The sequence below is a fragment of the Cetorhinus maximus genome, chromosome 4 (genome assembly GCF_964194155.1).
Source record: "Cetorhinus maximus chromosome 4, sCetMax3.hap1.1, whole genome shotgun sequence".
NCBI lineage: Eukaryota > Metazoa > Chordata > Chondrichthyes > Lamniformes > Cetorhinidae > Cetorhinus > Cetorhinus maximus.
This window is the reverse complement of record NC_135882.1, coordinates 14,651,032-14,678,293: the sequence shown is the minus strand read 5'-3', so window position 1 is coordinate 14,678,293 and position 27,262 is coordinate 14,651,032. Positions and strand designations below refer to the sequence as shown.

The window sequence follows — 27,262 nt, the reverse complement described above, 5'->3', positions numbered from 1 at the left end:
AACAATTTGCACATCCCTCTGGCCGTAGGTTGAAGATTCTGTTAAAGGGTGTAGGGGTACTGGATGAGGAATACACTAGAATTACCGTGGATATTAGTAAAAAATGTGATATTTGTATAAGTAAAGGAGAATGCCATCATGACCAATAGTAAGTCTTCCATTGGCGAGAGACTTTAATGAAACCATAGTCATGGGCCTCAAAGTATGGGATAAAGAAAGAAATATTTTTCTTCTCCATTTTGTAGATGTAGTGACTGGATTTAGTTTGTCAACGGTAGCTTGTAGCAAAAACAAAAAAGTAATTATCGATAAACTAATGGAAATGTGGATAGGAACGGAGATGGGAGCACCAGCTAAATTCTTAACGGACAATGGAGGAGAATTTGCCAATGAGGGATTCAGCAGTACGTGTGAAAAGGTGAGCATTGTAGCAATGCACACAGCAGCAGAAAGCCCGTTTAGTAATGGGTTATGCAAGAGAAATCACGCCATGGTTGACGAAATGCTCCGAAAAGTTTTGGCAGACCAGCCAAATTGTAAATTGTCAACTGCTTTACCGTGGAGGGAAGGCAAACAAACACGCTCCTGAAGGTTGGGGGCTACAGCCCTTATCAATTAGTTTATGACAGGAATCCGAAGATACCTTCAATAATGTGTGTGGGACCATCCCTAGCTTTGGAGTGGACTACCATTAGCTCCATTTTTGCAGAACATTTGAATGCTACGCACGCAGTGGGGGAAGCGTTTATTAAGGCGGAAGCTTCAGAAAAATTCAGGAGAGGTTTGAGGTATGGAGTCAGGCCGTCAGAAATGCACTTTCAGCCCGGGGGACATGGCGCATTATAAAAGAGATGGGCAGAAAGAACGGAGAGGCCAGGAAAGGTTATAGGCACTGATGGCAAAACGATAATCTTGCGACATGGTAACCAGAGTGTTAGAGTACATTCCACGTGACTTACTGGCACTGATTACAAATTGACGGAACCGCAACAAATGTTGGAAGCTAAAGGTGCACCAGGCATCTCGCACACATATATGTCAGAGCTGTACGAACAACAGATTGTGGTAGATAACGTGCCACCTGAGATTAGACCAAGTGATAGTGAAGATCAGGATAGGGCAATTTGTCACAAAGATCAACTAACAAAAGTTGGCACTCGGGTGGCATATATGCCAGAAGGGGCTAGTGAGTGGAGAGGAGCCACCATAGTGGGGAGGGCAGGAAAGGCCAAAGGGAACTATAAAAACTGGCTGAATGTACAAGATATGGGGTAGAATATAGATCTATGGATTGGCATAAAGAAGTGAAAATGTAGGAAGATAGGAAACATTGGGCAGAATTTTTAGCTTGGTGTGCTGGCGCGCGCCCGACCTGCTCGAGTATAAAACAACGCATGATGACATCAGGCAAATGTCCCAACGTCATCACACACTCACACAATATTTCAATCGATGGGCACGCACTAAACTCGGAAGCAACAATTAAGAGGGCAATTAAGCCCATTAATGGCGCAATTAACGGTGATTTTTCGTTGCCCGTCCAACGTTACGGTTGGCGGGCGGGCGAATCGGCCAGGCGGTCTTTGCATTTATCAGGAAACTTCATCCACGGGCGGGATGAGGTTTCCGTTATTAAATTTTTTTAAATTAAGATCGATGGACTGAATTTTTATGCCTATGTTCAGGTAGCTGTTTGTGGTGCTTGGACATCTTTGTTCTGATTTTAAAGTCTTTATTTAAAGCTTTTGAATGCTTCAGCTCCCTGAGGCAGCTCTCTGCCTTCAGGGAGCTTTCTGTGAGCGCTCGCCTGCGTCCGCGCTGACTTCAGCGCTCGCCCTCCTCCCTCCCCCACCCCGGCAGCGCTGAGCGTTCCAGCGCATGCTTCACGCTGGCTGGCCGTTAATTGGTCAGCATGAAATCACGGTCGGGGGCCGATCGCGGTCAGTGATCTGTTCCCCGGCAGCTCCCGGGCCCACCGTTCGTACCCAAACACTGACCTAAAAATCCTGCCCATGGTGTTAGTTCAGACAGTGGGCCTAATGGCAATCACAGTCCAAGGAAAAGATAAGGAACTAGTGGAAGAAAGTCTAGTCACAGGAGGGACAGGTTAAGTAGTTGCAGTCCAGAAAGGGACAGGAGGCCTCGTAGAGGATCTGCATTAACTAGAGCAAGGACCACAGAACAGGTGAGGAGTGACACAAGAAGTAGGAACCCCTACGATAGAGAAGCTCTAGTGGCTACTAACAAGTTAGATGGTAAATTAGTAAAGGAAGCAAAACAAAAAGAACTTGACAATTGCAGACAGTTTGGCTTCTACACAGAGTTGCCAGGCAAAGAGCGACCAGCTGTGTCCCATAGATGGATGTGTACAGAGGAAGTACTTTCCGATGGGACACATAAAGTTAAGGCTAGACTGGTGGCTCAGGGATTCAAAGAACAGCTGGCGACCAGGAGGTTAGAGCAGATTCCCCAACAGCGGGGAAAGTAAGTTTGAGGATTTTAATAGCATTTCTAACAACATACTCTTGGGAATGTAAATCCATTGACATCAAAGCAGCGTTTTTGCAAGGGGAGCAATTTCAAAGAGAAGCATTCTTAAAGTCTCCAGAAGAAGCTGGAGAAATAGAGGGGAAATTACAAAGGTTGAATAAGTTGCTTACGGGCTAAACGATTCATCCAGGGTCGGTATTTTTCAGTTAGGTCCGTCCTATTTAAAGCTGATTGTGTTCAACTAAAAGTAGATCCAGCAACGTTTGATGAGTATTATGAAGGAAAACTAACTGGCATTTTATTATTGCATGTATAGGTGATTTCCTGTGGGGAGGATCTGTGTCATTTGAGAAATTTGTAATATATAAAACTATGAAGGAATTCAAAATTGGAAATCGGGCTTCTGGACCTTTTAAGTACATAGGGTTGGGTATTAGGCAGACTAGGTTGGGAATAAAAACAGAAAATGCTGGAAAAACTCAGCAGGTCTGACAGCATCTGTGAAGAGAGAAACAGAGTTAACATTTCGAGTCCCTATGACGCTTCTTCAGAGCTTTCTCAGCGACTGTCTCTGTCTCCAACTTACCCCATGTGGATTCCAACTGAAATTCCATCCATCATGTTTCAAATCCACCCAGGATTACAGGTATCTCCATGACATACAATGTCCCTCGGGTTGCTGTCAACACTCGGTGCCATGCACTGCCACATGAACACACTCGACCTCTCCCTCCAGCAGCACCGACTCATCCCATCTCAATGTTGTCCTTGTCCCCAGTTTCATTTTATTATTTGTCTCATCCAACACCTTAACAAGAAACTTTTTCTCTTCCTTTCAGGTGTTAAGGAACGCAAGCTCTGACAATTTATCGATACCAATGCCCATCCTGGACCCTCCAACCCTGTCCATCCCTCTGACCCCATCCCTTCTTCTAATCCCAGCCCTTGCCGTGTATTCACCATATCCTCTAACCTTCCCCTCTCTGATGCTGAATGTTCAGTGCTCAGCAAAGGACTCAGTTTCATACCTTTATGCCCTCACCTCAATGAATTTCGGCTCGGCATAATGCTGAACTCTTCTTCCGCTGCCTTCGTCTCTGTGCTCACTGCTTTGGGTAGGAGTCCTCCTCCCTTCCCATGGATCCTTTCACCTGGCGCCAGTATTCCCCCTCCCTCTGGCCTCTTACCTGCTTTTGATCTTTTCATTGAGAACTGTCGGCGTGACATCAGTCGTCTCAATTTCTCTGCTCCTCTCACCCACTCTAACCTGTCTCCTTATGAACTTGCTGCATTCCATTCTCTTAGGTTCAACCTTGACTTTTTTATCAAACCTGCCGACAAGGGTGGTGCTGTTGTTATCTGGCGTACTGACTTCTACCTCGCAGAGGCTGAGCGCCGACTCTCGGACACTTCTTCCTACCTCCCCCTGGACCATGACCCCACTGAATGTCAAGCCATTGTTTCCAGGACTGTCACTGACCTCATATCCTCTGGAGATCTTCTTTCACAGCTTCCAACCTCATAGTGTCCCAACCCTGCACAGCCCGCTTCTACCTCCTTCCCAAAATTCACAAACAGGACTGTACTGGTAGACCAATCGTGTCAGCCTGTTCCTGCCCCACGGAACTCATTTCTTCCTCTCTTGACTCCATTCTCTCTCCCCTTGTCCAGTTTCTCCCCAACTACATCTGTGATTCCTCTGATGCCCTACATCATATCAACAATTTCCAGTTCCCTGGCCCCAACCCCCTCCTCTTCACCATGGACGTCCAAGCCCTCTACACCTCCATCCCCCACCAGGATGGAATGAGGGCTCTCTGCTTCTTCCTTGAACAGAGGCCCGAACAATCCCCATCAACCACTACTCTCATCCGTTTGGCTGAACGTGTTCTCTCATTGAACAATTTCTCCTTAATAAAAACAAAAAACTGCGGATGCTGGAAATCCAAAACAAAAACAGAATTACCTGGAAAAACTCAGCAGGTCTGGCAGCATCGGCGGATTTCTCCTTAAACTTGTCTCACTTCCTCCAAATAAAAGGTGCGGCTCATGGGCCCCAGTTATGCCTGTCTCTTTATGGGGTATGCGGAACATTCCTTGTTCCAGTCCTACTCCAGCCCCCTCCCACAACTCTTTGTTCGGTACATCGATGACTGTTTCAGTGCCACTTCATGCTCTCGCCTGGACCAGGAAAAATTTATCAATTTTGCTTCCAATTTCCACCCCTCTATCACCTTCACATGGTTCATGTCCGACACTTCCCTTCCTTGATTTCTCTGTTTCCTTTTCTGGTGATAGACTGCCCACCAATATTCATTACAAGCCTACCGACTCCCACAACTACCTCGACTACAGCTCCTCACACCCTGCTTCCTGTAAGGACTCCATCCCATTCTCTCAGTTCCTTCATCTCCGTCGCATCTGTTCCGATGATGCCACTTTCCAAAACAGCTCTTCTGACATGTCTTCCTTCTTCCTTAACCGAGGTTACCTCCCGACTGTGGTTGACAGAGCCCTCAACTGTGTCTGACCCATCTCCCATGCCTCTGCCCTCACACCTTCCCCTCCCTCCCAGAACCATGATAGGGTCCTGCTTGTCCTCACTTTTCACCCCACCAGCCTCCGCATTCAAAGGATCATCCTCTGCCATTTCCACTAACTCCAGCCTGATGCCACCACCAAACACACCTTCTCCTCACCCAACCCCCTATCAGCATTCCATAGGGACCTTTCCCTCTGGGACACCCTGATCCACTCTTAAATCACTCCCAACACCTCATCCCCTTCCCACGGCACCTTCCCATGCAATTGCAGAAGGTACAACACCTGCCCCTTTACCTCCTCCCTCCTCACCGTCCAAGGGTCCAAACACTCCTTCCATGTGAAGCAGTGCTTCACTTGCACCTCCTTCAATTTGGTCTACTGCATTCGTTGCTCCCAATGCGGTCTCCTCTACATTGGAGAGACCAAATGCAGATTGGGTGACTGCTTTGTGGAACTGTTCCAGTCTGTCCGCAAGCATAACCCAGACCTCCCTGTCACTTGCCATTTCAACACACCATCCTGCTCTCATGCCCACATGTCCATCCTTGGCCTGCTGCAATATTACAGTGAAGCCCAACGCAAACTGGAGGAACAGCACCTCATCTTCCGATTAGGCACTTTATAGCCTTCCGGGCTGAATATTGAATTCAACAACTTCAGACCGTGAACTCTCTCTTCTATCTTCAACCCTTTTTTAATCCCTTTTTTCAAAATTTATTTTTACATTTTATCTACTTATTTTTATTTTTATTTATTTTTATTCATTTATTCATTGTTTTACATCCTTTTTTATCCCACTTTCTATCCTTTTCCCCCCTCCCCCACTGCCCCTTCCCAGCACTCCACCCCCACAAAAGCCATCTGTTACTTGTTCCATGTTCTTTCACATAGTGCTTACCCTTGTTCTGCTATTATCACATTCTATTTTCTTACCTTTTTGGCACTATCAGCACCTTTTTTAGCCCTTACCACTCCATTAACACTCCCTATGTCCTTTTGTTCATGACAACTTTGTCAATCTCTCCTTTGCCCCCATTCAGCTTCACCTGCTCCAACCCCTTAAACAGTATAAATTTCATCACATATTTACTTCTCTTTAACTCTGAAGAGTCATACGTCCTCGAAACGTTCACTCTGTTTCTCTCTCCACAGATGCTGTCAGACCTGCTGAGTTTTTCTGTTTTTGTTTCAGATTTCCAGCATCTGCAGTATTTTGTTTTTATCCTAAGTTGGGAATCACCCTGACATAACAGCCTTGCCTAGAGAATGTTAATAGGATCCCGATTAATCAGACTAGATCCTCACATAAGGAAGGAGCAGATCAGTTAAGTAACTTAATTGGGCAATTAAACTGGCTATGCACACAAAACTAGTCTGGATGCATGCTATGATGCATTATAATTGAGCACCATGCTAAAATATGCTACTGTTGGGGAAGTGCTAAAAGCAATTGAGACTTTGAAGAAATTAAGTTCAGAGGAATGTACGATCAGATTTCCAGACCTGGGTGAACAGGAAGGGATAAAATTAATTATTTTTAGTGATGCCTCACATGCTAACCCTCCCAATGGTTATTCAAGTACATCAGGATTCATTACATTTTTAGTGGGAAGAAACAATAAATGTTGCCCATCAGCTTGGGAATCAAAGAAGGTAAAGAGAGTAGTTATAAGCACCATAGCTGTGGAGACACTTGTGCTGGTAGAGGTGATAGATATGGCTATATACTTATCGAGTATTTTAAAGGAACTCCTATATAAGGGACAACCAGGGGAAAATGTGCCCATAGAATGCAACATAGATAATCGTTCGCTCTGGGACAATGTCCGTTCAACAAAGAGTATCGCAGAAAAGAGGTTGAGGATTGATCTCGCAAGTATAAAAGAGATGTTGGAAAGGAAAGGAAATTTCCAAAATTAAATGGGTTGATGCAAATCACCAGTTACCTGATCGTTTCACAAAAATAACTGCTTGTCCGAAGAAATTGTTGAATATCCTCAGAGAGGGATGCCTTGTATTATAATGGATTGTGACAACATGGACATTTTCATGCAAACATATGAACATAGGAACAAGGAGCAGGAGTAGCCCATTCGGCCATTTAATAAGATCATGGCTGACCTGAGAGTAACCTGAAATCCGCATCCCACCTTCCGCCGATAACCTATCACCCTCTTTCATGTTATAATCTTATTAATTTTACTTTTTAAGATAAAGAGGAATTTGGATTATGTCAAAGAGTGATGATATAATAATATAACATGATATTTTCGGGGTTTGTTTTTTATGCATATCAATTTAATTTAAAGAAAACAGGGGAATCTGTTAGGATCTAATAGGTTCTGTTTAATGAAAGTTAAATACCCAGTACTTGAAGGTAATAGGGTGAACAGGTTCTAGGTGTCGATTTGTTAATGATACTCAATTGTATATAAGGAAGTGTCAGCCAGCACTGACTGTCTTGCAGTGTCTACCACTTCTGTGCTTGGTGGGCATCAGGAGGGCTGAGGTGCTTTAACACCTCCTCGATCACATTTTGGTTTAATATTTGTAAGTTTCCTTTAGCATTTGACCTTTTGTTTACAGTGTCTCCTTTAAGAGGCTGCATCTTGTTTTATCCCAAATTTAGTTTAATTGGTTTCATCAAAAGACAGTACTGGTGTGTTAGAGGGCAATAAACATTCTCAACCTAAGCATCCTAGTCTCTTGTACCCTTCACATCCAGGCTTGGGAGTTAGCCAACACCGGCTTCCCCAAAAGACCCCCCCTTCTTTTTGGTGGTGCCTTGCCAGTGAGGCACCCCTCCTGCTGGAGCTGCAGCCTGATCACCGCTAGTGGTGGTGGTGCTGCTGAGGCTGTGATTGGGCTGGCAGCTCAAGGGGTAAGGGGGTGGAAGGCAGCCAGCCATCCTCAATTGGATGGTGGCCCCCAAGGACCCTGGCCTCTTAATTGGCCGCTGCTAGGCAAAATCCCAGGGTTGCCTCTCATTTTCAGCCCTGGCAGTGGCAATTCAGTATTCCCCATAAAATTCAGCCTCTGGTTTCTTTATCTCTGGCTCCTGCTACACTTTTCTGCTCCACAAATTGTACGACTACTTGTTTCCCCTCACAGCAAAAAAAATGATCCCTTCAAACACTTCCCTCTTCAGGCATAAGGACTTGGCTCCCCTGTCACAAACAGGACCTGCTTAGTTTACCCTCCGCTAGAAACCCCCCAGTAACCGAATGCCTTTGTCAATTCTTTGTAAGGTCTTTGTTCCCTTGATTCTTCTGAATGCTTTGATATTTTTGTTGTTCTTCCCAGGTTGGTCTCTGCCTTACGTGAGGATGAGTAATCCTATTACTCATGCAACTCTGGTAAGAGCTATTGAAATGTGTTGCTTTGTTCATGAGAACTGAGGACATCACCTCACAAATGCAGTTTTGCAGTGCAGAATACTCGTGTCTCTTTGAACAGTAACGTGTCAGGACAAGCAGTTGTATCTTTCTACTCTGACATCTGTGCAAGTCAAAGAGAAATAACAAAAGCTGATCTTAAGGAATCAGACTTTAATATTTCAATCTGATGTTGATTCAAAGATCAACGTGCATTAACAGGCAGGTAGAGAGTATAATGTCCACTGGAATGCTCCACTGAAGGAGCTAGACATCGTTTCAAAAGCCCACATATTCTATATCTTACACAATTGGGTGGAATTTCTGCATCTTACAGATGTTGATCAATTAAACATAATAAAAGAACAAAAGATAAATGCATAGAAGAAAAAATAGCTAAAAGAGTATCACAAGACTGGAGCACATTCTTGTTTGTATGAAGGGTGTCATGAAACAAGAGGAGTCTCAATGTCCCCTTAATACTCACAAAACATGCTCTCAAATACTTTGGGTAGATTTTAACTCCAGGCAATGAATGGGCAGTCTATGGTCGGCTTAAAGGCTGGGCTTCATTACCATGTTCCTGTGGAACTGCCTGACCCAAACGAGCATCCTAGCTAGATCGTGGGGCAGGGGAGGCTAATCCAGGGGGTGGGTTGGAGGGGGAGGGAGAGCTTGATGGAGAAACAAAGGCCCACACTGTTTTTGCGGAACCCTTCAGAAACACCCGCTCCCCCTGGTCCCATGACATGGGCCTTTTTCCACTTCACCAGCTCAACTCAGTACACTCTGCATGGCCCATGTTCTGCCCAGTTGTCCCTCTAAGTTGCATTGGGGTCCTATGCATGACTCAAGATACCAATTTGCATACTGTAATGAGGCTCCCTTTGTTTCAATCTTCCAATTAAATGTTGTTTTAATTTAAGTGTTATTTTTAATTACGTTCAAAGTTGCCACCTTCCACAATTCAGCTTTCCATCCTGTTAGTTTTTAAGTATGTCAGTGATGGTAGAACAAAATCTGAAACCTGGCAGGAACAAAAATCTTTTACCAACAAGTAATACATTCTACTTGGCTGGGTTACTACATTCCCCTGTATAACATAAAGACTTAATTAGTGATTCATTATGCTGATAACTCAGATACTAAAGTTTAGTCCCAAAACATTACAGGAAATCAATGATTCATATAACTTCAAATAAATTTGATTTGAATTTGCTATGGATTTTTAAAAATCAGAATCAAACTCTCGGTATTCTTTCTCTCCCACGTCCAGGTATAAAATCTCTGTTAATCAGTAAAGCTCGCAGTCTTATTTGGTGAAGTCTGCCTTTTCCTTCATAGATTCCATGGTGCGAAGAAGTAGGTGAGGGGGCAAATCCCGAAAGTCGTTAAGACTGTATAATCAGGATCAGGATAATGAAATTGAAAGTAATTTATCTGCTTTGTGGCACATCACATTGGATTTTAAGGAAATGACTTTAGGGTGACCTCTGATCGTATTCCATGACCAAAATTAGTCCCAGGTGAACAACTGGTCTTCTGACTATAAGCCTCGTGAACCAGTAAGGATCTTTGCACTTAATTCACATAGTTGTAGTTTGTATTTGGAGAAGAAAGCATCCTGTGAAGCTTTGCGAAATCCTTTTGCAAACAGGCGGTATGGGATGAGACAAAGGAATATAGCTGGATCAGTGGTAGAATCAGACAGGAGTTTTTAAAAAATGCAAATGTAACAACTGCGAACAGAAATTGATCCTCATTACCCCTCTTTCCCTAGGTTGCCCAGTGGCATGTGCTTTTCTCTGGGTAGGAAGACTTCCAGATTATTCTCAATCTGGGTCTAAGATCAGGCCAAACTCTTGTCATTTGCACGTGAACTAGGAACAATCTGGCCATAACTGTTCACAGTTATAACTGGGATTAGTAACTCGCTACCACCTCACGTTACAGTACTCCTTTGTTTAAAAAATTCATTCTTAGAATGTGGATGGCACTAGCAAGCCGGGCATTTATTGCCCAGTTCCCTAGTTGCCCTTGAAAAGGTGGTGGTGGGCCTTCTTTTTGAATAATGCTCCTATCTGAAGAAATTGGCACGACATAAGCAGGGAAGAATTTAGTTTACCGTTCGTTCCAAGGCAACACAATGGAACTAATAGACTAAAATCTGCACTCAATATATATCTTATGTCCCTGGGTTTAAATATTTTGAGAATATAGCAACTAATAAATTCTGACAGGGATAGAAGTCAAAAGTGCAAAATTCTACACACCCTGATTCCTGCATGTGGTTTAATAGGGGTAGGGCAGATTTCCCCTCAGGATAAAAATACACTTCTTGTTACTTACTAATGACTCATGTTCAATGTATGGCAGTGCACTGCGCTGCAACGAAATATTACTGAAAGCAAATACAATGTGACTCCGAACTCAATCCCATCAACCACCCCGGCAGCCCACCTCAGGTTAAAAATGGGCATGCAAAAACCTTGATGTGTTACTCTACCCCAAACTCAGCTTACTACCCCATACCTGATCCATTCGCGTGACCACTTTTGCCCATCTCAGGAATATCATCACCCTTCTTCCCTTGCTGTTGAAATCTTAATCTATGCCTTATCGTCACAAGGCTGAAACTCTGCAATGCACTCCTTGCTAGCCTCCCCATTTCCACCCTCATTAGTTTAACTCACCCAGAACCACACTGCCTGCAGTCTTAAACATACTACAGCCTACATCACCCTTAATCCTGTTCTTTCCATAATTCACTTGCTCGCAGATCTCCTGGTATTTAACTTTAAGACCCTCAGCCTCAACTGCAGATTTTTTTCCTGTCCGCGTCTTCAACCAGTTCACCCACTGGAATACCTTCATGGGGTGAGGTAGAAAGGTTAGGGAAGGAATGCCAGGGGCAGTGATGCCCATGGACTTTGCCATTGATGATGAATCAACAGGAGGAAGGGATGGGAAGTGGACCAGACTTGGATGAATAGACCTGGGACATAGGAATAAAAGAGATTGCAGAGGTTGGTTAGCCCAAAGCAACAAAAGGATTAATAAACAAAGACTAGGATTTTGAGATTAATACATTAGGAAATGGGTGAACTGCATTCAAGAGTGAAAACATTTGAAGTAAGTCCAACAATTTTAAAGCTTAGGTGTAGGGATGTAGGACTTATGCAAGTTGTGGCATTAGCCTGAGAGCTGTAGCCCAACCTATGTGACAATTTTATTTTCCATACCTGCCATCCTTTAGTGAGACATTAACCTGTATGGAATTATTTGCCTTGGGCCACATCCATTAAAATCTAACTTGAGACTGTGCAACATCATCTTACAGGAATGAGTAAGAAGAGAATTACATTGAATTTGCAGCCAGAAACAGGACATTCAGACCAACTAATCAATGCCAGTGTTTATATTTCACGCAAGCCTCCTCTCACTTATTTCATCTAACCCCATCAACATAACCTTCTATTCCATCCCCCCTTGTGTGTTTATCTAGTTCCCCCTTAACTGCATCTATGCCATTCACCTCAACTACTCTGTGTGAATGTTCCACATTCTAAACTGTTGCGAATTTTTAGTTCATGTTAATATTTTAGAGGATAGACTATTGTTGTAAAGGTAGAATAAGTAAACTGCTGGGCTTTAGAGACTTCCAGAGCACCCAAAGAAATGGCAGTTCAGAAGGTTACCCATGTCTGTTTAATAGAGTCGGAATAAAAGAGAAGAGATAGAGCTATAAAACAGCAGGTGGGCTTACATAGCCAGAGAAATTATAAATGAAGGATAATTAGCTTAAAGATTGGTTTGAGGATAGCCCAGAGCAGGCTAAATTATCATGGAGATATGTGGAGCTTAGGAAAGCTCTCTAGTTTCAATTTATCTGGGAGAGATTTTTTAGTTACAGTTTGGACCTCATGTGGTTTGCAGCTCACTGAGAGAAGTTAGCTAAAATAAATGAGAGTTAGACAGACTTGTGCTGTAAGCAGAATAAAACACTAACTTCATAATTGACTGGTTGGAAGGTGGGCGAAGCTTAGTCTCAGTTTGAATTTCCTGAGGAACAGAAGCTTGAAGGTTGCCTAGTTTGAAGCTAGTCAGAGAATCTACAGTGGGCCTCACAGTGTCGTATTGCAAAAGGAAGTAACCAGCAGATTAGCTTGGAAGTATTGAAAATTAACCAGAACAAGGGACTGAGGTCTCCACAGTCAAGAGAGGGTGAATGAAAGTTTTACATCTGAGAATAGCTGGAGCTAAGGAGAATTCTCCAGAGGACCATGGCACACCTATGGATGATCCCTACAGAAGTAAATAACTTAAAGTTTGGTGTGTCTTGTAAGAGAATTCATAGGGGAAGTAGGAAGTAAACCTGAGTGCATAACATACATAGTTATAAACCATATTGTTACATTAATAATGTTAATACTGCTTGTTTTGTTTAATTTGTTCTATGTACAATAAAGTCTGGTTTGTCAAAAAAGGTGAAACCTTGTGGCACAGTTCTGTTGGTTAAAACAAGGTATTCGGTTTATTTGTTTATTTTTAATTGTTAGTGGTCCCTAACTAGATCATAACAATCCACTCTCTGGGTGATGAGGACTCTCCTGAACTCTTAATTGGATTTATTAAATACTGTCTTACATCTGGCTGGTAAAAGTAGGGAAAATCCCAAGATATTCTATAAGTATATCAATGGGAAGATGATAACCAGGAAAAGAGTAGGGCCCATTAAGGACCAAGGGGGCAATCAATGGGTAGAGCCAGAGAACATCGGTAGAGTGTTGAACGAATACTTCACATCCATCTTCACCCAAGAGAATGAGAATGAAGGTATTAAACTCGGGGAGAGAGACTGCGAGATTCTTGAGCAAATTGATATAGGGAGTGACAAGGTATTGGAGGTGTTGGCAGGCTTAAAAGTGGACAAATCTCCAGGTCTGGATGATTTGTGTCCCAGACTGCTGAGGGAGGCAAGGTAAGAGATCGCAGGGGCTCTGACCCAAATCTTTAATTGCTCTCTGGCCACGGGGGAGGTGCCAGAGGACTGGAGAACAGCTAATGTGGTTCCGCTATTTAAGACGGGTTGTAGAGATAAGCCAGGGAACTACAGACCAGTGAGTCTCACGTCAGTGGTAGGGAAACTATTAGAGAAAATTCTGAAGGAAAGAACCTATCTCCACTTGGAGAGGCAAGGTTTGATCAGGGATAGTCAGCATGGCTTTGTCAGAGGGAGGTCATGCCTAACAAATTTGATTGAATTTTTTGAGGAGGTGACCAGGTGTGTAGATGAGTGTAGTGCAGTTGATGTAGCTTATATGGATTTCAGCAAAGCCTTTGACAAGGTCCCACATGGGAGACTTATAAAGAAGGCAAATGCACATGGAATACAGGATAATTTGATAAAGTGGATTCAAAATTGGCTTAATTGTAGGAGACAGAGGGTGATGACAGAAGGATGCTTTAGTGACTGGAAGCCAGTGTCCAGTGGCGAACTACAGGGATCTGTGCTGAGTCCCCTATTATTTGTCATTTATATAAACGACATAGATGACGGTATGGGGGTAGGATTAGTAAGTTTGCGGATGACACAAAGATCGGTGGTTAACAGTGAGATTGATTGTCTTGGGCTACAGGAAGATATAGATGGGATGGTCAAATGGGCAGATAAGTGGCAGATGGAATTTAACCCTGAAAGGTGTGAGGTGATACACTTTGGAAGGAGTAATTTGACAAGGCAGTATTCAATGAACGGCATGACACTAGAAAGTTCTGAGGAACAAAGGGAACTTGGCGTGTGTGTCCATAGATCTCTGGAGGCAGAGGGGCATGTTAGTGGGGTAGTGAAAAAGGCATATGGGACACTTGCCTTTATCAATCGAGGCATAGATTACAAAAGTAGGGAGGTCATGTTGGAGTTGTATAGAACCTTGGTGAGGCCACAGCTGGAGTATTGTGTGCAGTTCTGGTCGCTACATTATAGGAAGGATGTGATTGCACTGGAGGGGGTGCAGAGGAGATTCACCAGGATGTTGCCTGGGATGAAACATTTAAGTTATGAAGAGAAATTGGATAGACTTGGGTTGTTTTCATTGGAGCAGAGAAGACTGTGGGGCGACCTGATTGAGGTGTACAATGTTATAAGTGGCATGGACAGGGTGGATAGGTAGCAGCTGTTCCCCTTAGTTGAAGGGTCAGTCACGAGGGGACACAAGTTCAAGGTGAGGGGCAGGAGGTTTAGGAGGGATGTGAGGAAAAACTTTTTTACCCAGAGGGTGGTGACGGTCTGGAATGCCCTGCCTGGGAGGGTGGTGGAGGCGGGATGCCTCACATCCTTTAAAAAGTACCTGGATGAGCACTTGGCACCTCATAACATTCAAGGCTATGGGCCAAGTGCTGGTAAATGGGATTAGGTAGGTAGGTCAGGTGTTTCTCACGGTGTGTCGGTACGGACTCGATGGGCCAAAGGGCCTCTTCTGCACTGTGTGATTCTGTAATTTAGCCCCTGGTTTTGGATGTGCATTCTATCTGCCTTGACCTAATTTGGACCCAGTTAACAAAGGTGAAAGGACAGTGCGCTAAATTACTCCATGATCCAGTCCTTCAGTGGGTGCTCTATTGTATTGCCCATTGACCTCAAGCACTAAAAGATTTTGCTCACTGGATGTCTTTCAACAGGAAATAGTAAAATTTATAATTTTGTATGTGAGACAATAGTGGGCAAAGATTGTGTAAAGCCGGTTACAGAGGTAGAGGAGTTTTGCTATGATTCAAACCAAAACCACAATTCCCATATAGACCCTGTGTAACAATACATTACTTTTTGTCCTCTGCATCATTAATTATAGATGACTGTGAATTTCAGTGTGCACATTTTACCAGTTGTTTAAACAAGGTGCCACACCTGCACCTTTCTAAAAAACCCCAGATCATTGCTCCTTTTCTCACATTTCTGTTGTTTGTGGTACATTTTTTTTTGTGAGTAGAGACCGTATATTGTGCAGTTTAAAGATTGCAGAGATCTTGCCAGAAAGTCAATAGAATTTTGAGATGATGCTCCTGCCCTGATTTCTGTCGGCAATGTCCTCTTTACTTTACTCAGATTCTTGTAAAGTCCCCTCAGATCTCCCTCTCAAACCACGTGACTGGAACCGAATCTTTTTAGAAACATTTCAGCGATGATTCTGCTCTGCTGAGTACGGTAGACTAAGATGTCTTTAGATCTACAATGGTGGGGGGGCCTGTTCGCACTGCTGTACCAAGGAGTAACAGGTTTATGCTCATGGTTTCCCAGGTGAGATGTTGAAGGCAGTTCAGATGTTTCCCGCCCCAGGGCAGCTTCCCTGTAGGTCTAGGCAGATAACCTACTCTCTGTTCTCGCTGAAGAATAATGCATGATCAAAAAATCTAGTGAGGCCACAGAGATATTACTTTACCATTGTATGGTTTTTTTTCTTGATTCTGCACATAAGCTTTCGTGCCACATTCATAGGAGGGAGGGTTAATATTATAAACGCGGCAGGCTGTGATCCTGGTGTACAAGCAAGGGCAGAAATTTTCGCTCGGGCGGGCATGCAGCCGACCCACTCAAGCGTGAAATGGCGCACGTTGGCGTTGGCCGAGCATGCCGACATCAACACGCAGTGGTGTGATAGTTCGGTCAGTGGGCGCACACCAGAGCCGACAGTGCGCCCGCCGACAATTATAAGGCCTGTTAAGGCCATTAAGTTATCTATTGACGTAAATTTTTCGCTGCCCGTCCAACCTAACAGTTCCACGGGCAGGATGAGGTTTCCGAAAGCAGATAAACATAAAATAAAATCTTTATTTTTTTCATTAATAACATGTCCCTGCTCATGTGACAGAGTCACATGAGGGGGACATGTTTTATTACATTTTTATTTTATTTTATTTTTTTTTATATATCTCTTCATCTCCCTGATGCAGCTCCGTGCCTCAGGGAGATTATGCAGCGCTCACTCGCGCGATTGCGTGAAATTCGCGCTCGGCCGGCTCGTCTCCCTCCCCTGTTCGCACAGTGCTCAGCGCTGCCGCTCGCGTTTCAGGCTGGGTGGGCCTTAATTGGCCCGCCCAGCGTGAAATCACCTTGCGGTGCCAATTGTGGGTGATGGTCAGCTTCCTGACCGCCCATGCCAAGCCCACCTGCAAAGGGCAAAATTCTGCCCCATGTTATTTTGACCAAAAAGGGATGTTGTCTAGTTAGGTCTACAAAAAAGTATATCTATCATTACGCCCACACTAACTGTACTAACACTAATCTACACAACACCCACACTAGCACGCAACATCACTGGACCAACAGATATAACCACCTGCAATGATGCACACAGCTTTGAAACATGCACAATATTAAAGCACATGGACCAATCTCAAGTGACAAAACTTCACCCTAATAATAACCAGCATTGGCCTGAATAGTTATGACCCATATAGGAAAATATACTTGCGCTCACTCTTCCACCTCTGCCTAAATCCAGAGAGGCTGTTACCTTGAGCTGGTGAGCTGAAGACTGAACTCAAGACTCTTTGTATACAGTAACCCATTTCAGGCCACCATAATCAACCATGTGCAACAATATGTTTTTCTAATTGTTCAGCAGGTTTGCCCAGTGAGTAACTAGGCTATATGATTCAAGGTGGGTCCATATTTGATGCTTGGTCTGTACTGAGTTGGCTGATCGCAGCCAGGATTGTATAATTGACATTGGTGTCCCAGGTTAGAGTGTGAAAATGGAACAAATTTCCAGCTCCTGATTACTATCCTGTCATCCCTGTAGTCATTGATGGGAAGATGGGATTGAGTTTGAATATGATGTCCTCATAGTCAAAAAGTCTGCCAACACTCACTGTCAAAGCTCCCAAAGGAATATTGGTGACTTTGGTAAGGAACTGGAGAATGACCAATACCCATGGACCATCTTCAAGAAAGGTGTTATGTTTTCAATGGGACAGAAATTATCGTGAATAAAATGTGCAGCAACCTCCCAGGTTTCCAGTGCTCCTGCAATGCCTTCAACATTACAACTCTTATTTATTTTAGCCCTTTCCTGCAGCTTAAAATATAAAGAGCTACACCCAGCGGACACACAAAGAGGAGGCTTTTGATCCTGTTCTGAAATCAGTGCCACAACTAACTGCAGTGTCACTTCGGGGAGGTGAATGCTACCCCTCTGGTGATGCCTAGATGTCTGCCAGCATGATGTGTGAACATCGCTGGCTTCCCTTCAGTAAAGCCTGTTCAGCAAAACAGGCATGTCTGCTTTCCCCTTTAACTGTTCAGTCATCAGGTGAAACCAAGATTTTAATTACGCGCAATTACAGCATGTTTGCAAATCTGTGACCTCAAGAGCCAGCAGACGCAACAGAATAAACATGGAGTTCGTATTTCGCGCTTCCCTCTCTCAAGCCCATTTTTGTGAAAGCATATCAGGTATTATTTCCACAATAAGGACGTGTCAAAACAGTTTGATCTCATCATAGCAGCCTCTGTGCTAAGTCACAACTCAGAATTTTGGACAAGCAAGAGTGGGGGGAAGGTTCGGTACATCACATTACTTCATTTCACCCAACTCTGCAAAAACAGGTGGAGAGGCTGAATGGCCTTCTCACTAGTTTCTCACATTCATCTGTTCAAACTTTAAGAACTTTGCAATGACTCCACCAACACCATATAGCACTAACTGGACTGCCTTGGCAGATATAATGACCATAAGACACAGGAGCAGAAATTAGGCCATTCGGCCCATCGAGCCTGCTCCACCATTCAATCATGGCTGATAAGTTTATCAACCCCATTCTCCCGCCTTCTCCCCGTAACCTTTGATCCCCTTACCAATCAAGAACCTATCCATCTATCTCGGTCTAAATACACTCAATGACCTGGCCTCCACAGCCTTCTGTGGCAATGAATTCCATAGATTCACCACTCTCTGGCTAAAGAAGTTTCTCCTCACCTCTGTTCTAAAAGGTCTTCCCTTTACCCTGAGGCTGTGCCCTCGGGTCCTAGACTCTCCTACTAATGGAAACATCTTCCCCACATCCACTCTATCCAGGCCTTTCGGTATTCTGTAAGTAATGCACGTATAAATTCTTGATAAGCAGGCACTTCCTGCCCGTTTAAAAGGTCCTACTTTAAATTCCTGCAGGGAAAATTGGGAAGTCGCTTGCAATAATATGAGCAGTGCAGGTTCTCGTGGCATCCGCAACACATTTTGAAATGGTCAGCATGGCCCGATACAGACTACGGGAAAAGTGTACTACAACAATTCAGGTGGAAAAAAAAACATCTAACATGCTTGTTGTCTGTAATCAAACACAAAGAAAAATGAAATAACATGAGTTTACCATCCAATTCTCACTGCACTTACATCAATGGAACATACAAGGGCACACAAACCATTATCTGTTCATGTATTTTTGCCTTTATTGCTGTTCATCTACAGCTGTACATATTCACATATTTACATTTTCAAAATAGTGTTTGATATTCTTCAGCAGGACATTGCTGCCAGTATAGATTTGTATTTCCCAGTAGTCTTATTTTTTTAAAAACCTGTATCACAGATACTATAAGATCCACAACCATGAGAACATCAGTGCAACAGAAATACTTCACTGTCTTTTAAACCTCAAACCTCATGATTTTCATCTGACTAATATTGCTTGTAATAATTCACATTTACACTGATCTTTTACACAATACCAGTAAGATGTTTTCTAATGATATGCAAGACAAGACACAGATTACATGTCCACTGTACATGAGGTATAAACAAAACATACACAGTAGTTAATGAAAAATGCGACATCTAACTCAAGCTTAATTTTCCCATTGTTACCTTTGGTTTCACCCCTGCAGTTGGTGATCAAATTTCAAAAGCTGCAAAACTGATAAATGAGCTCTTTAACAGATGCACATTTAAAAAAAAAAATCTTCATAATTACTCTACAAAGACAATAAAGGAGACATAGCAAAAACAATAATGGTCACCTTTCAACTGAGGATCAAGTGTGTAACATATTTAGGTACAACTGGGATATCTTTAGTGATGTTTCACAACAATGAAAAATACAGTCAAGGTATGGTTACAGTTTGACAAAGTTCTAGAGTGGTCATGGGTAACGAGTGCGTAACATCGGTGCTTTCTAATGCGCACTTTTTAATATCTTTGTCTTATCATCGTATTGACAAATGTGCCTTTTAACACACTTGCATTTAAAAAGGTCCTACTTTAAATTCCTGCAGGGAAAATTGGGAAGTCATTTGCAATAATATGAGCAGTGCAGGTTCTCGTGGCATCTGCAACACATTTTGAAATGGTCAGCAGCATCGAAGGAAGCAATGGACAATGCAACACTTTGGCTGTTTCCACAAATATTAGCTTAACATGTGTGATGTTTGCACTTTTAGAATTAAAATATAATCCCTGTTAAATGAAAATATATAGACCTATGTTACCCCTTTGTAAGAATGACAATATCTCAGAGTGGCAGCACTGACCATAATATATCTCCAAGCCTGCAAGTTGGATTTGTCTGGCTTGTAGATCAGAAAAAAACTACTAAAGTTCAGGGATTTTAAACCTGACTCTTGCCAATCTTCACATTCTAGTACAATGCCACCTTTACACAGCTAATAACCGATAACTGGGAGTGTGTTACAAGGCTGTGTCATTCTTACCCCAGAACTCCAAATCCCGAGAGTACATTACGCCCTTGAACACATCCCATAAACTAGTTTCCCTCTTTGTTTATGTTACACAAGCTACCTTTCTCTTTCCCATTGGTAAATACTACTCTGAGGTTTACCAGTTGTCAATTATTCCCAAATCGTTGTTAGTCATCTTGGGCAATAAGATTAATTGTTTGTGTTATGTGATGAAAAGGGGTTTTTTTAATAAGATTCTGATCTTAGCCACAATAGTATGGGTTGATAAGAGAGTGCTTTACTGAAAAATAATGCAATCTTTTACTGTGTTATAATAGTCTTGTATGCCTTATGCAACAGTTAACCAAGGCAGCTGTATAATCAATGGGGCCAGATGACATCACAGAGTCGAAAGGTGCAGCTCAAGTACGATACAATATCAGCTGGTCCCTGGCTATTTGTGTAGCTGCCTTGGACTTATTCACTGCCATTTATTAAATATGTTTACACAATATAGTAATGGCTGTTGTATAGTGCATAGCTAGAAAGCATCCTCCAGGTAAAGGGTACCCCTGTCATATTGCCAAGTTATATTCTTTACATTGGTTGAGCAACGTGTTGGGCCCATGTTACTGGGTAGCCATGGGGTTGAATGGTAAGGGCTGCTGTACTCCACTGGCTCAGTGCTGGACTTGTGAACTGCTCCAGCAGTTTCAGCACTACCGGTGCGCAATAAGAGAGCTCCTTCACTGCGCATGGATGACCTAGGGCTGCTGCCAGATCACCTCGATCGCCGGCCCAGACGCACAAGCCCAATGGCCACAAGCCATGCAGAAACCTACCCAGCTTTTCATGCCAGAAGGACCTACCTGTAACGAACCTAAACACAGGAGGAAAGCGTTTTAACAAAAACAACCGATTATACAGAAACTAACAAATTCATAACAATTTCAAGGTTACACAAACATAATAAGTTAAAGTGGTTGCACTTGCTCTCTTTTAAATAAACCTTTAAATGAATAAATAAGTTAGGGATGGCGTGGATGATATGGTGAAATTTAACAAACAACTCCCACACAAACTGAGGTTTCTGCCTGTGTAATCTGAACTGGTCTTAAGCTGGGGTCAAGGTCTCATGTTGTGGAAAATTCTACCAAACTGAAAGATTTAAATGCCCGTTTCAAACTGGTGTAAGTTTACATGTGCAAGTATGTACAAAGGTTCCTTCTTAATGAGAAAGGACTGGGATGGGCTGTTTGGCTTTCTGCCTTTCTTCCTGCAGAGAGTTACAAAAAGTTTCTCGAGTCCTTCCGCCGCCGGTCAACAGAAAAGGGAGCTGCCTTCCTGCCTGTTGCCCTCGAGCTCTGGGACAGTCTGGTCTGAATGCTGGCCGTCCTGCTCGGGCTGCGGCTGCTGCTGGCCGGCAGCTCTGAACCAGGGATGCAACAAGATCTCGCCGGCAGCCAGTCTCTCCGGGGGGTCCCGCCTCAGCAGGCTGCGGATCAGGCACTTGGCTTTGGGGGAGACGCTGTCCGGGATGCAGAAGTGGCCTCGGCGGATCTTGCTGAACAGGGCGCTGGGGTCCGAATCGTGGAAGGGGTAGCGTCCCACCAGCAGAGTGTAGAGCATGACGCCCAGGCTCCAGACGTCGGCCGCCTTCCCGGAATAACATCCACTCGTGTTCAGTATCTCCGGGCTCACGTAAGCCGGACATCCATGCTTATCAGACAGGGAATCGTCCTTTCCTTTCAGGATATGAGCGTCCTCCAAGCTCTCAAGCCTCAGCCTCGTCCTGTGGGAACAGCACAGAAATGATCAGACCCCTGTGCAGTAAGAGTTAAAAAAAAAACCCCTGAGAGAGAGGAACCCTGTCCTAGAGTGAAGCTAAACGACCCCACCCCACACTGTGTATAAAAAGTGCTTGCTCGGGCCTAATGGTCGAAATTGTGAACAGAATAAGCTAAAAATAAATCATATCTATCTTAGTGCATGGGTAGGGACAGACTCTTGCCATCACTTATGTTCAGTTTTTATTTGCGGTTGAAAGTGAAATTCAGCTAACAGTATTTACCACACATTTCAACGTTGTTCAATATTAATGATGCCCCAATTGTAACTGCTTTGTAAGTTTGAGGCGTTTAAGGGCAGCACTTTGCATACTGCTCACTGCATTGAAATGACATCTACTGGAAATTAAGTGAAGGGCTAATGTGGAGTTTTAAAAAATATATATATTATGTTCTATATATGACCATCAATTTAATCCTATTTTTATTATTTGAAGAGGGCAAATCGATTGCAGGGGATTATGTCCTTATATCTGAAACTTGCAGCCGTGGAAAGGGCAGAACCCTCAGCTCTCCTGTTTTGTAAACGGAAACCATGACTCATGCAGCCTGCTGTTGTATGTGTGTGTGTGTGTATGTGTATTATAGTCCCTTACGACACTGAATCAATCAACACCTGCTTTGACAAGGAGAGTACCTTCAATTGCAAAACCCATGCCCTGTGTTGCCCAATCTGCAGCACATCATGAAAAGTCTGTCCAATGCCTGTCGTAAAAAATTAGCACAGGCAAGCAGGATTGTAATTTCATTCCCAGCTCACATTAAATAATGCGACCCACTGCCTCCTGTTGCAGGAATATTCTCGTATGTGCTGAATCAAATACAATTTACAGCCACGGAAATAGCCGTCAGTGTTAACCAGCCTCCTCCCAAACCCCTCTTCACCTCTGCAGCCCCTTCAGCATAGCCTTTTATTGTGTTCCCCTGCACACAGACCCCATTCGCCTCAACTACTCCATGTGGCGGCGAGGTCCATGTTCTCACCATATCCGGGAAACAAAGCCAAAAAAAAACCAGAATTATATTTTGGAAGTAACTTTTGAAAGCCGCCCCCACTGTCCAATAACTGCGTCGCAACTTAATTCATTTCGTTAGCCCAACAACAACCATTACAGAGTTGGGGTTAAACGAAACCTTTTGTTTGCAGTGAAGGACACATTTACAACGTGCACAGAACCTGCTCTCTCGTTCCAAAAGGCTGCAGGAATCGGTGGAGAAACCACAAGAGCACAAGAGATGTACAGAACTGGAGCCAACAATCAGCGCAATTGCTAAACCCGTGGTTTAACAGCCATCGAAACCGGGTGCAAATGTTAACTACAATTTTAAAAGTTTAATATTTCTATTAATAATTTACTAATTTAAAAAGGCTGCAGATAATAGCATTTCAGTAAACCTGCACTTGCCCAACTCCAGTCTATAAATGTTTGATAAACTTGTGCAATGTGTTTTATTCCGTCGTAATAAACTGTTTGGAAACATTTAGTCACGTTAATCCATTCTGAGATTTTTTGCCTCCACATCTCTGCACTATGTACAGCATCATATACATTCTATAAAAGGTGACCTCATTTAAGGAATACGTTTACTGGATTTCAAGGTTAACGAGGTTTGGAAGTTGTGTCTGAAGATGTTACAATTCTAGCTGTGCATAAAATATATTTTCACAATTTGGATATGAAATGAAGTTTGCACTATTTTACAAGATTTAATCTCGCCAAAAAGAGACAGTAGCGCATTGGCCAAATATTTTGGCAGATTCATTGATGCATTTGCAGCTTTATTTACTTATCACCGTTCCGCGATGTTACTTTTTTTATGAAACAGATAGCAACGCTGTCACTGTGCATGTGAAAGAATTCTTTTTTAGGGTGTTTTTTTTAAAGGAAACACCGAATCTTATTTGAGATTGGGAAAACAGAGTACGACTGAACTTTGTCGATTACTTTCTCAATCAAGTCTTGTTTATTTACAAAGTGTATTCAGAGGGCATTCAAATCTTTCAAATGGTAACTGTGCTAATTAATAGGGCATTAAAATCCTTCAAAAAGGTAACTGTACCAAACCCCGTCCCATGTCACAGTACGGATTACATTACAGACACAGCATCGCCCATTATGAGAAAACACAATGAGCCTTACTTGAAGCATTCACAGCCTTCGAATCAATTCATATCTGTTTATTGGACATACAGGGTTATCCTAGCGAAGGATTGGTCAGTCCAATCCATTTTAAAACCGGTTACTCCCTCAATGTCATCACATAGTTTCACCATTTTTTTTTTGTTGGGAGGCATCTCCCTTGCGCCTCTTTCGACAGACCCACCTCTGCTCATCAGCGAAGACGAATTTCCTAAGTTTGAGATCACGAAGGACGACGCCTGAGTTGTGGCAATGGGCCACGGCTGAGACAATCTGTTGGAAGTGATACGCCGCCTCCTCCTCGCCCAGCCGCTTGCAGCTCCGCATGTACAAGTGCATGTCACCATGCCCCTTCTGCAGGAACACGTAACACCTCTGCTCGCCCAGAATGATCTCCTCGATCGCGGTGATGTTCTCGTGGGCTGGGATTTGCAGATAGGGTCCGATTTCATCCCTGTAACCCTTAATGTCAAAAACCTGGTAGACAGAGGGACACACACACACACACACACAAAGAAACAAAATGTGAAACCTTCAACAATAAAAAAAATGGTTTAGCATTTATAATTGGAAACGTGCGAATCTTAAGCAGCTGAAACTCAGAAACAGTCGGCAAAACAAGCCCCCCCAAAAAAAAAAGTTACACGAAAGCGAACGAGCTCTGAAAAAGTCATTCAATGTTGGACTCGAAAGGTTAACTCTGCAACAGATGTTGCATTTTTCCCCAGCACCCCTTGATTCTTCTCACAAGTGCTGTTGGGAGAGTTTGATCTGTCAGCCTAAACTCAACCCGGGGCACCCACAAAATACAGATTTTTGCCCGTCCATGGAATGAAAAACCCCCATCGTTATTTTGGGGGAAATGTCCCGGTTCATTGTTGAGAGGGCAACGCTGCAAGTCTGCTGGCCACACACGGTGGCAGCACCGAATGGGCTCTCCAGATCGGACGGCTGCATTCACTTAGAAGTGGAAATCCCAAAAAAAAACTCACAAGTTGCACAAACTCCCACCTTTTTTAACCCAGTCCCCGGGGGGAGGGTTACATTCATGGCAGGGCTGGCGTCGCTATGAAAAACGCAGAATTAATATTGTTTCTCTCTCTCTCTCTAAACGTGACTTTGCAAACTCATGACTTGCAACAAGAGTATTTTTTTTTAGTGCATTCCCTCCCTCCCTCTTACCTTGCAAACGAATTCCTCTCCCGTGTGGCTGCTGATGGCCCGAAAGACCGTGTCCCTCTCCAGGTTTTGCAGGAGGATGTAGTGCCCGATCCGTGCCGACGCCTGCGAGGTGCACGGGCCGCGCTCGGCGGGGCTGGGGGAACCCGGGGAGGGGAGGTAAGCGCTGTCCGGGGGGGAGTCGCTCAGCCGCGGGCACTTGGAAGCCGGTTCGTCCGCCTCCACCCGCTTCTGTCTCCATCGGCCGCTTCGGGGGATCGGGATGGGGCTCGCTCTCTGCACGTTTAAACTCATTAAAAGCTGCTCGGGGTGTGCGGGGGTTGGGGGGGGTGGGAGAGAAGAAAGCGAGATCCACGAGGTTTCCCAATGGGAGCCTTGGAGGGGGGTGGGTGCGGGGGGGGGGGGGAAAGGCACGCACACCCCACACCAAGTCTCTTTATCCCCTTGTGGTCTCCCTCTCTCTCAGTCTCGCTGCAGCTGAAGATTGCAGGATATGTCCAGAGCGTTGGGGACCTGCAGAAATACTCTTTGCATTCCCTCGGTGGATCCAAATGGCGAGCTGCTCTCTCTCTCTCTCCCTCCGCCTCAACAAAGAGCGATTTTAAAGCGACTGATCCGCGAATCGGTTTGCACAAGTCGAACTCATCCGCCTCGAACGAAAACTCCCCCCCTCCCCTCCTTTTAAGTCGCTGGCTCCTGGATGAAATGGGGGGAACTGCTTTCCCCACTTCCACCCCCACCCCTCCCCAACGACCCCCCAACCCCCCCCCCCCCCTCTCTCACACAAACACACACACACACTGTGTATCCGTTCCCCGGAACTCCTGCAGAAGATCCCAGCTTGTGTGCAAGGTGTTCACTGGTGAACTGCTGCTCTCCAGTAAGCGGTCCAGGCGAAGCAGCGCATTGCAAAAAAAATTTGAGCCGAAGTCCCCCTGGGCTGGAATGGGCTTGTAGGTGAAGCTTGAAGGGCAGTTTTCCCTGTTTGGCAAAAGTTGCAGTAATTGGTAGAGAGAGAGAGAGTATGTGTGTGTCTCTGTGGAATGCAGGCTGGCTCACAGTGTGTGGCTGAATATAACAGTCTGGGAGATTGCAACATCAGACGCTGAATGAGAGTCGCCCTCGCTGCCAGAAAGCGACGAGAAAGAACACACTGGAGTTTCACAGCCTCCACCTGCACTAAGAAGGAGCTCGCCTGCTACATTTACGCAATCTGGCACCGCCCGCAAGGTGTTGAGCGCCGCGTTAAAGTCGGTCCTCTCCCTGTCCTTTCCAATGAAAACCAGAGAGAGAAAAAATAATAAACCCCAAAATGAAACAACCCCCTTGCAATGTTTTCTCTCCCCCCCTCCCCTAAAAGAAAGGCGAGTTTAATTTAGGAAATTCACAGTTCAACCAATTAGGGATACGGTACCAAACATAGTGGTGATTTAAAGGATGCACCATAAGGTCATAAGTGTTACTAAAAATACCCCCGAGTTTTCATCAGAGTTTTTGTTCGCTTCATTTGCAGATGCACATCTAACCTTTCATATATTACGGTAAATGAATTCGATCCTCCCTCTCTCTCTCTCTCTAAACACAATCATCACCATCACATGTCCTCCCTGAATGACGCAAGGTTCCAGTCTGGGCAACTCTCTTGACGTCGGGGCCACGGTGCAAACTGTCACTAAATCAGCACCTCCCGCAGGTCTCCTCAACACAACTGCACTCCGCACCCCAGATGGCAATGAGGGTCGAATGACAGCGTCACCTAAGTCAACACAATCAACGGTTTAGGCCAGGGGAAAGCCAAACAAACTAAATCGGATGTGTATGCACTTATATTGGATGGCACTAAAGTCCTTTTTAAGCGTGGTGGGGATATTTCAATAAATATTCTCAAATAAAATTCCCACCGAGCTACATAAGGATGGTCAAAGAGGTTGCTAAGAGCACCTTAAAGGAGCAGAGAAAGGCAGGGAGGTTTCAGGAGTGAATTCCAAAGCTTAAGGCTTATGTGGTTGAATGTGA

The 27,262-nt window shown here is 44.1% G+C and overlaps 1 protein-coding gene across 1 annotated transcript; it reads right to left on the bottom strand.

Moving 5' to 3' along the window:
• Nucleotides 1-18,830: 18,830 nt before the first annotated feature.
• LOC144679517 (tribbles homolog 2-like) lies at nucleotides 18,831-25,899 on the bottom strand. Its single transcript, XM_078539966.1, has 3 exons — nucleotides 25,250-25,899; nucleotides 24,252-24,544; nucleotides 18,831-21,871 (listed from the first exon to the last, which is right to left on the bottom strand). The coding sequence occupies exons 1-3, from the start codon at nucleotides 25,538-25,540 to the stop codon at nucleotides 21,400-21,402; spliced, it is 1,056 nt and encodes a 351-aa protein (XP_078396092.1). The 5' UTR covers nucleotides 25,541-25,899; the 3' UTR covers nucleotides 18,831-21,399.
• Between the last annotated feature and the right edge of the window lie 1,363 nt (nucleotides 25,900-27,262).